The sequence below is a fragment of the Eimeria maxima genome, genomic scaffold, assembly GCF_000499605.1.
Source record: "Eimeria maxima Weybridge genomic scaffold, Emw_scaff1322, whole genome shotgun sequence".
In the NCBI taxonomy this organism is placed as follows: Eukaryota; Apicomplexa; class Conoidasida; order Eucoccidiorida; family Eimeriidae; genus Eimeria; species Eimeria maxima.
In genome coordinates, this window is record NW_013564304.1 from 381 (window position 1) to 9,499 (window position 9,119).

At 48.4% G+C, this 9,119-nt stretch overlaps 2 protein-coding genes across 2 annotated transcripts; one reads left to right on the forward strand and one right to left on the reverse strand.

Annotated features, from left to right (window-relative positions):
- Nucleotides 1–327: 327 nt before the first annotated feature.
- On the reverse strand, nucleotides 328–3,502 carry EMWEY_00051470 (hypothetical protein, conserved; the record flags this gene model as incomplete). The annotated part of the gene is made up of 2 exons (XM_013479707.1): nucleotides 328–399; nucleotides 902–3,502. 2 exons carry the CDS (start codon nucleotides 3,500–3,502, stop codon nucleotides 328–330), a joined length of 2,673 nt encoding a protein of 890 aa, XP_013335161.1.
- A 2,067-nt stretch (nucleotides 3,503–5,569) lies between these two features.
- EMWEY_00051480 (hypothetical protein, conserved) lies at nucleotides 5,570–8,404 on the forward strand (the record flags this gene model as incomplete). Its single annotated transcript, XM_013479708.1, has 4 exons — nucleotides 5,570–6,140; nucleotides 6,292–6,696; nucleotides 6,866–7,365; nucleotides 7,679–8,404. The coding sequence occupies 4 exons, from the start codon at nucleotides 5,570–5,572 to the stop codon at nucleotides 8,402–8,404; spliced, it is 2,202 nt and encodes a 733-aa protein (XP_013335162.1).
- Between the last annotated feature and the right edge of the window lie 715 nt (nucleotides 8,405–9,119).

Consider the following 9,119-nt stretch of genomic DNA (forward strand, 5'->3'; position numbering starts at 1 on the left):
GACAGTTTCTTAAGTATTATTTATTCATAATAATTGTATATTTTTTATATAATGTACGCAAGATATAAATAATGCTGAGCAGCAACAGACAGTAGCCTCTCCTCCTCATACATCATTTGCGCATTGCATGCATTAGTTGCATGCATTAATAGGATGTATTTAAATTGCAGCAGCAGCTGTTGCAGTTTCAGCAACTGCAGCAGCAGCAGCAATAGCAGCAACAGCAGCAGCAACAGCAGCAGCAGCAGCAGCAGCAGACGTACCTTATGAGTAAGACGAAGAAAATAAGCCATAAGTAGATCTGGCCATGTGGCATACAGCCATCGCTCAAGGCACATCACCATAGGGAGGGCAAAACTTCTTAGGGAGCGTCTTAGTGCTCCGTGGACCCCGCGCATCCTATAAGGAAAAAAAAAATAAATTTAATTAATCTAATTAATTTAATTAATAAATTAAATTAATTAATTAATTAATTATATTGAGCTCCTTACCTCTGTAGGGAGTCCCCTTGAGGGGTTATTGGCATCTGTATTACTAAGGAAGCAAAACGATTACGTAAATCCATTGCCTCTGCTTCTGCATGACGAAGATTAACAGGAACAACAAAATTCATTTGTTCTTTTCTTTTATTTATATTATTATTATTATTTATATATTTATTATTATTATTATTATTATTATCTTTTATTCCTTTTGTTAAAGATCGTAAAGATTTCTCCCTTTCTTGTCTACTTGTACAGCGATAATATCCACCAACAATACAAGTAGCAAATATATCATTAAGAGTTACTTTTATGTTATTCCCTTCCCCTTCCCCTTTTTGCATCTTAGAAGATGTAAATAACCGAGAAAATAGTCGGCTTATTGCTGGTATATCTTTTGCTGAATGTTTTGCATGCACATGCTGTTGTTCCTGTTGTTGCTGCTGTTGCTGTTGCTGCTGCTTAGCTAGAGCAACAATAAGCCTCGTCTTAAGGTCCTTAAGTTCTTGTAAAGAAAGACAAATAGGGGGGGCAATTCTTGTCCTATTTGCGCTGCCGCTCCTTGGTGCCTTGAGCAGCTCATCGTAGCTCAGCAGCATAGCCATACCTGCTCCATAGAAGGGTAATTGTAGGGCAAATCGTAGTGCAACAAAGAGCCTCCAGAAGACAGTATTAGGAATAGAGCATATAGATACAGGAGGCTTCTGTGCAGCACCAACCTGTGCTGCAGCAGCTACAGTTACAGGTCCTCCGTTAGTAGGGGCCCCCCCAACTGCCTGTGACGAACGCTGCATGCATTTTTCTGTAGTCGCATCACATCCATCTACGCATGCCTTCAAAGAAAGCCCCGAAACTGTCCACATTGTGCTGGTGCTGGCGGCGCTAACAGGAGTTCCTTCTTCGCACTTATGAGTTGCAGATACTGGCTGGTTAGAGATGGAGGCACGACTAAGAGAGGAGGCAGCCCCCTCTACACCGTCACCACCAGAGGTAGTCTTATCTTGTAAGAAACTCTCCTCTGTTGCATCAATTGGATAGAAAGGCCTGTCATTAATACTACAGCCTGGATTTGCTGGTGATGAACACAAGAAATCTTTAAGGAACATCCTTGTTATAGATATACCATCTCCTACTGCATGATGCATGCGGAACACTACAGCGCTTCCTATACGTTCCTTCTGCAATGGATTCTCCGCTGGATTCGGAGGCATAATGACATTTTCAAGGTAAAGAAACTGCCATAAAGGTTTCATTGGATCAAGGGGCTGAGATAATGCCTCGTTAACCAAACACAGTACATCTGCCTCATCCATTAAGCAGTTGCACTCTGCTGCAGACCTGCAAAAGCATGAATTCTCTTCTCCGCTCTTTGATCCTTCTTCTGGTTCACCCTTAGCAGCACACCGCTGCTTACGCAGCACATTTATTCCCTTTTTCGTGAATTTAATTACCTGCTGAGATACCTTAAAGCCCGGCTGCCGAACCCAGCAGTACCGGCCCATGACGCGCTGCACCCTAGCGAGGAGTCGAGGGTGCAGAAATGCAGAAACTGGCAGCTGATCAAGAAAATCAGATCCACCAGTGCAATTTGCCAAACATGCGAATTCCTGTTTGGGTTTCAGGAGTTTCTGAGTTATCGCCATGCACAACTCTTGAAAGCTCAGCCTCTCACAGTAAGAGAAGCCCGTTACCGCCATCCAAGGCATAGAGAAAAAGAGTTTCTCCTGACTCTCCATCAAGGATAATATTTCAATCGGAGCGACACCTTTTGAACCCACACCCCGAGGAACAGGAAGGGGTATCAATCCCCAACCTCTTGAACTGGTCAACTGCTGCTGCTGCTGCCGCTGCAGCTGTGCCAGAAGATCATCCGAAAAAACAATTGAGCGGCGCAAACGTACAGCCGCTTCCCACGCGTAGAAGCGAATGCGACGATAAACAAAAAAGAGGATTAAGAGAGGCCACAGCATGCAATTCAACACGCAATAGAAGCCAATACTTAACAAACTCCAAGACAACCAACCCGACAACGGATGTCTCAGGGACAAACTGACAAATAAATCTTCAAGAAAATTGACCGTAGCCCAAAACTTATGCGTTACACTCCCCGGGTCTCGCAGAGGCGGTGGCGTCAGCTTGTTGCCCTTGCATTCTTCCTGCTGTCGCTGCTTATTAGTCTCTTTCCCTGCTGCCTCGGTGGTGTCGTGCTGCACACTTTGTCGCTGCTCATCTGTTGGGCCCTGTATGTCCGAATTTGGCGAGCATTTCTGTTGCGTGCCTTTCCCTGGCCTCCGTCTGACAGCTCTGCATGCTCCTTCTGTCAACTGGAGACCTGAAGGGGCTGCTCTACGAGCCTTGAAGCCCCCCACACCTGCATCTTCGTTTGCTTCCGACTTTCCCCCTCCTGTGCACAAGTATTTGCTAAGCATAGACCCGACGCACAGGAGGGAACGGCCAACGAATTCAGCAAGACTCAAGAGAATATCTAAAGCCTTGTAGAGGTAAGAACGTCTGTAGTGTCTGAGGAAAGTATTGTCAGGCCGAGGGCCACACTCGTGGCATAACAAAGCACCCCCGAGCTCTCCACAGGCAGGACAATACAACTCGCTGCAGGCGCCGGCGCCGCTGGTGCTGCTGTCGTTGCTGCTATCTGGAGGGCTGCAACTGTCATTAGGCTTGCGATCGTCAGTTTCTGCACTCTGCCACCGGGTATCTCCTTCATGTTCATCGTATGCATTCGTCTCAGCTGCTGAGCTCGTACGAGGCGATGGTGGGCATGCTCGTAAGGCCGCTTTGCTGGGGCAGTCGCTGTGAAGTTTCAGAAACCCGAAAATGCCTCTCCTTTTCCCGTCGTCCTTTGCAACATTCGCATTGCTGTTGCTTTCGTCTGCATGCTGGAATGGCTGACAATCGGCGGAGGAGGAGTCGTGGGCATGGTGCAAACTCTCACGGTCACCGGGAGACCGGCAAGTACTATTGACTTTGCTGCCTTGAAGGAAGCGCAACATATGCGCGAGCATTGTCGATACCCACAAAAAATGGTGGATCCGTCTGCTCCCTTAATCCCCAGAAAAGCCAACAGCGGCAGAGCCGCTAATAGGGGAGTGTCAGGGTGAGAAATACGGTTCAACTGGACAGATAACCTATTGCAAACAATACGAACGGTGCACCCCGGCGTTGGGAGTGCGCATAAAGTCAAATAGCTGCTAACCGTACACCTCAAAGGAGATGTTTCGGCCCATCCCTCCGAGGTCAACAAACAAAACAAGCCGACAAAAGATTGCTTTAGGACAGTTTAGACAGATTACACCGGTGATTTCTACAAGACACACAGACACACAGCGAGATCCTCCTTTCTAGGCAACAACTACAACCAGCTGTCGGCTGGCAGCAGGACGCTGGAATTTCGCTTTCTGCTTTTATGGTGTCATTGAAAGTGGTAGCAGAACCAGAAGATTCGGGAATGCAAGGCGCCGCCAATTTCTCCAGCTAAGCTGGGTACACTAAGAAAAAAATAGAGGGGGAGCAACGACAGCAAACGGCAGGTCAAAGGCCTCCAAAAAAAACCGAAATGATTTGTAAACGCCAAATACGACAACTAAAATTGGTTCTATCAGCAGGAGCTCCAGTGAAAGAGGTATCAAGCGAACCGGACGGGTGCTCACTAGCTCCTCTTCAAGGGCCGGTGTCCGGTCCAGCCAGCGAGCGCATGGCAAGCGTTGACCCTTGTCAGTGACCCTTATGTTGAATTCAAACACAAGGAACACTTAAATGTATATCTTTATTGCAAATATTTTTCTGGAAAAGCGGGTCTTACTAATTCCCGACTGCAAAAGACCATGTAGACTCCTGCGGCGCCCATATCACGCCTACATACAGGATTTCATATTTAGATATTGCAACCTCACCGTAATGATCAGGTCTAGAAGAAAACCGTTTACCAGCCTGTAGAGAAAGGCTGTATGAGAAAGCTGAGAATATATCAACGGTGCTATTTCGTGCATTTATTCTTATAGCATGAGTGCCCACAGTGCCCTATGCAGTTCACGCTCGAGCACACTGGTTTCCAATGCCTTCTCGAGCTATTAGATTTCCCCCCAAAGAGGGCATCTGAATGATTTCACTTAGCGTTTCCAATTCGGGACGGATTTTTGCAAGTGGAGAGAATTCCCCTCAGCATTCGACCAGCGTGTGGCGTGCAGACAAGTGGTAGAAGGGGTTCTGACACAATTTAGGCCCATGAAACTGGGCGTGACAAGGCACTCGTGATACTGTTAAACAACTTTCGTTTATCGCTAAAATTGTTTAAAAGCATACTATTTGCTGTTTCCAGCTCTCTCTTTCCGTTTTGTGTTCTCTGGTACTGTGCAATTTCGACTCGGTGACCACGTAGAGAGTGACCCTGCACACCTCAACTCATATCGCGTTTTCGTCCTTTTATTCCTAGTTTTGGCTCCACTTGTATTACATATAGTTCAAACACTAAATTGTAGGGACAGGGGAGTCTGGGATCGATTTGTGTGGTTCTCTACTTGAACTATCCCTAGCTGGTGTGGTGGGCACGCCGTCACAGTTCGTTGCTGAGATATATCTTGTTAGGGAGGGCGACAACGCGAAAGCTGCAGCGATTATTACTTTATAACCATGCTCTCTTGAATGTTCGTCAAGCAATAATTACTCTGTTGCTACTAAAAGGAACAAGCAAGCAAGAAAACTCAGGCGATATGGGCCCCCCGTGCTGCTCCCTGTTGCCGAAGGAACTGCACCTTGGCTCGTCGTTGGAGCAGCACAGGCATCCATTGCTTCCCTTCCCCTTTACAATGTATTTCCCCCTAAACGTTTAACAATATTCCAAACAATTTGTGGCGTTGCGGCTCTCCCCACCTCAGCATTCCTGCACTTATGGTAGTCTTCCTTCCACTATACGACCCGTAGGGAGCTGCCCCTCAGTTGGTACTGAGGAGAGCTCTGAAAGCTCAAGGGATATAGTAGCCTTTTGATTCGTATGGGCTCATGTGCCGTTTGGCGCTCTCGCCATGTCTCTTCCCCCTTAATTGCAGACAAGGTAGCAGCAGCAATAAGGCACGATGGAGTTGATTGCTGGTGCTCTTCACCGGAGGGAGGAAGTGACTGAGACAGCGCAGTCTAATGAGAGGTGTAAGAAGAGAGAACCAGCAAATGAGAACGAGAGAGGAGGCCTGCGCCCGTTACCTCTGCTGTTCCCCACAGCTTCTTGGTCATCTTATCACCCTAGCGACCTAGACAGCAGCAGCTACGACGAAGGCTCATCCAAAACATTCAATTCCACCATTTATTCACACTCTGACAATTCCTGTTATGATGAGCTATCTGAAAGTGAGCCAACTGGAGCTTCCTCCCGGATTTCCACAATCTTGTCGCTAGTCCGCGGCGGAGACCATCAGGATGTTGTGCATGCACCCGACGGCAGATCTCCTCAGCGAGCGAAACGCCGTAGGTTTGCAAAAAGCTTCAGGCCATGGAAACCATGGAGGTTTTCGGCCTCCAGACGGAGCAGGACACCCGAGAGAGCCCACGCATTGCTGTGTCTGGCCTTATCTGATCCTGCTCTGTCAACTGCTGCGCTGCTTGCCTCCGAGCAGACCCAAAAAGGCCCCAACGCCGCCTGTGATAAAGAGGGTAAGGTGTCGCTTCCTGGACTGTACCCAAAGAGGAAAATTTGCTTTCGACCCAGGTTTGCGTCAGCAGCAGGGAATGAGACAACTGGATCTTGGCAACTGACAACAATTCAGCACCCCATGCGGTTTGTGAAACGTCTGTCTGCCGTCAGAGCGCGAGAAAGAGTCAGATCTCCTCTCTTTGTCTACGCTGCTCGTCTTGGCTTGCATAATTCTCTTTGTGGCGTTTGTCGTTGGCTTCGGCGTTGGGTGCGCTCTTGTGCGTACCCGCCCTGTTAGAGGGAAGGCGGTCTTGGCTGTGCTCCCCCTGTGGACTCGAACACCAAACAACCGATGGGAAAAAGAAAACCGCTCAGGGCTTTTGGAGGTGGACAGTGACCCATCAACACCACTAAAGGAGAGGTTTGTAACTACTGGAAGCACTCTGAGGAAGCACAGTCCAGCTGCAAACATTCCCCTTCTCACGCTGATGGTGGACGACACCGCAAAGTCGGAGTCAGAGCCTCTGGCTGTGCTCAAAGGTGCATTCAAGTTGTTGCTGCCTCTTTATAATGCAAGTAAGGTAATTAGGCGGGCGTATGCATTCAATGTATCCTTAGATACAGCAGGGACGCTACGATAAACCCCGGCTGGCTGCTAAAGTTAATATTGTCAATGAGATTGCCGTATATATATGTAATATATCCATGGCTTTCCTGTGGTGCGCTGCAAATACGAAAAATATAGGTCTCTTTGGAGGCACCGAGTCCGGGGTTTCTGTCCTCGAATACATCCCAGCCCCCCGTGCTGGGAGGAAGCCAGAAGAGTTGTGTTTTACATCTCGTTCTTCAGTGGCCGAAGACGACTTCCTCTCAACTTCAGACCCAACAGACAACCCAGACCCCTCAAGCGAACCCCAAATCCACAGAGACGCAGCAGCAGGAACACATGTAGACAATGGAATTGAAGAGGTTAAAGTAGCAGCATCCCAAGATGCACCAGGGCCTGATCTTTCACCCATGGAAGGTGCTGCACCGGCAAGTCAACTGGCATCCAGAACTATCGGGCCCATGTTTGAGTTGCTGCCTCTTTCTAAAGATACAACTTACAATTCCATGCTGGAATCAGGATATCCCAGTGCAGTGGACCAGACGCAGCATGATGTAGCCCCTCAATGGACTGAAGACACAGCAACGCTGCTGATCGAGGGTTCTTCTCTCCCTCTGCACGGAGAGGCAATTGTAAAGGTAAGACGATGTAGGTTCTTCCGAAAAGGAGAATAGCAAGCAGCTGGCACGCGAGCTTCAAATATAGAAGGGTACACCCAACAGCAAAACGGCGCAACATGATATTCAGGCCCCTGCTTCTGAAGTGCAATGCAGCAAACAAAAGCGTCATCTGTGCCGGCATGCGTGGTGTCCGAGTGGTTGTTCTTAGTCTAGAAACGACCGAGGATGCAGCCGCACCAGATGGCTCTTCAAGCAATGATGCAGTGGCGAATCTCATGCCGCTTGCTGTTATGAGGCTGTTGGCGTTTCGATGCATTTCGCTACTTCTCAGGACGACAACCTGCTAGATATGCAGATGGACAGAGTGACGCAGAAGACGCGCGAAGACTCCGAGGCTTCCGCAGAAGCGCTCTTCTCCCCTCATGCAGATGTCTTCCCTGTTCTGGCGTCAGACCTACGAGACCTCAAAGCGAATGCATCATCCGCGGTTTCCGCAGGAACAGAGGAGGAGGGGAAGCTCACAGCTCAGTCACCCCACGGCTTTCGTGATTCTACACCTGCTACTGATGGTTCAACAACAGGCGCTACAAAAGTTGGTTTAGACAGTGAATATGCACGAGGGCTCATAGATGAATCTATAGGCGGGATAGCGAGAGAGCATCGATACGGTGAAATTGAGCACGTGGGTGAGGCAGCAGGAACAAGAGAAACTACACCAAGCAAGCGCCTGCAACATGCACCGTCAATGAGTCAATCCCCTCCTTACGTATTAGCGGTATCGTTCCACCCGATGGCCGACGCACAAGGAAGTGGCTTTCGTGCCAAGGAACTCTGGGTGCAGATACACCACAATGTCACCTCCCCGCGGATGTTTGACGAGCTACTACAGGACTGCCGCTTAGGCAGGGTGTATGTTCAGCTCAGCGTATCGCTCGCCTACTACACCCTCTTCTTTTGGAACGATGTGGAGCACCACACCTTCCTCCCTCTGGCGATCGCCTGTGAGACCAAATTCAAGCTCTACAATTCCCTGCAAAGCAATGGTACTACCTTGTGAAGTCGCTCAGTAAACTAAATGGCAATGAAAAGCACGAATTCCCCAGGAGGCACTTTCCGTGCTGACTGTGCTGAAGTAAAACCTCGTCTCCAGAGAGAAAGTATCAGTGCACATATTCACCTAGAACATCAATTCGCTGCTCTATTCCAGGATGCAGCGGCAATGTCGGCAGTGCTTTGCAAGTGCTAATAGCTGCTGCCGGTAATCTTCTACAACTGTAGCATGTTTTTATATATAACCGGTACACCCGGGAGTACAGCAGATAAGAGCATCTGCTATGCTACTACATCCGACGCATAATTCTGTTGTCTCGTTTCTGATGATGCGCTGTTCTAACAGCATTTAATGTTCCAGCATATTCGCTGCACACGTTGGCACTGAAGACGCAGCTAAGCCGGACTGAAAGCATTCTACTATAGTCCCCCTCGGTCCTTTGTTAATGTCTTGAGTAATCACGTCTTAGGATCGCCGCTGCGCTCCTCTTGCTATGGCATATCTAATTTGCATCCTGAACAGGGCAGGCTATTGACGCGCAATGTTATTTTTGTTACTGGCGACACTGCCAGAGCTGACAAGGCCCGCGTTTGCTAGTATTACTAGCAATATAGCGCCTGTGTGTTCCTCGCGTGACTAACAGCATAATCAGAGGGAGGGGCCTCAGGATTCAGTATTAAGCACCGATGAGGGTCTATATATATATATATATATATATATA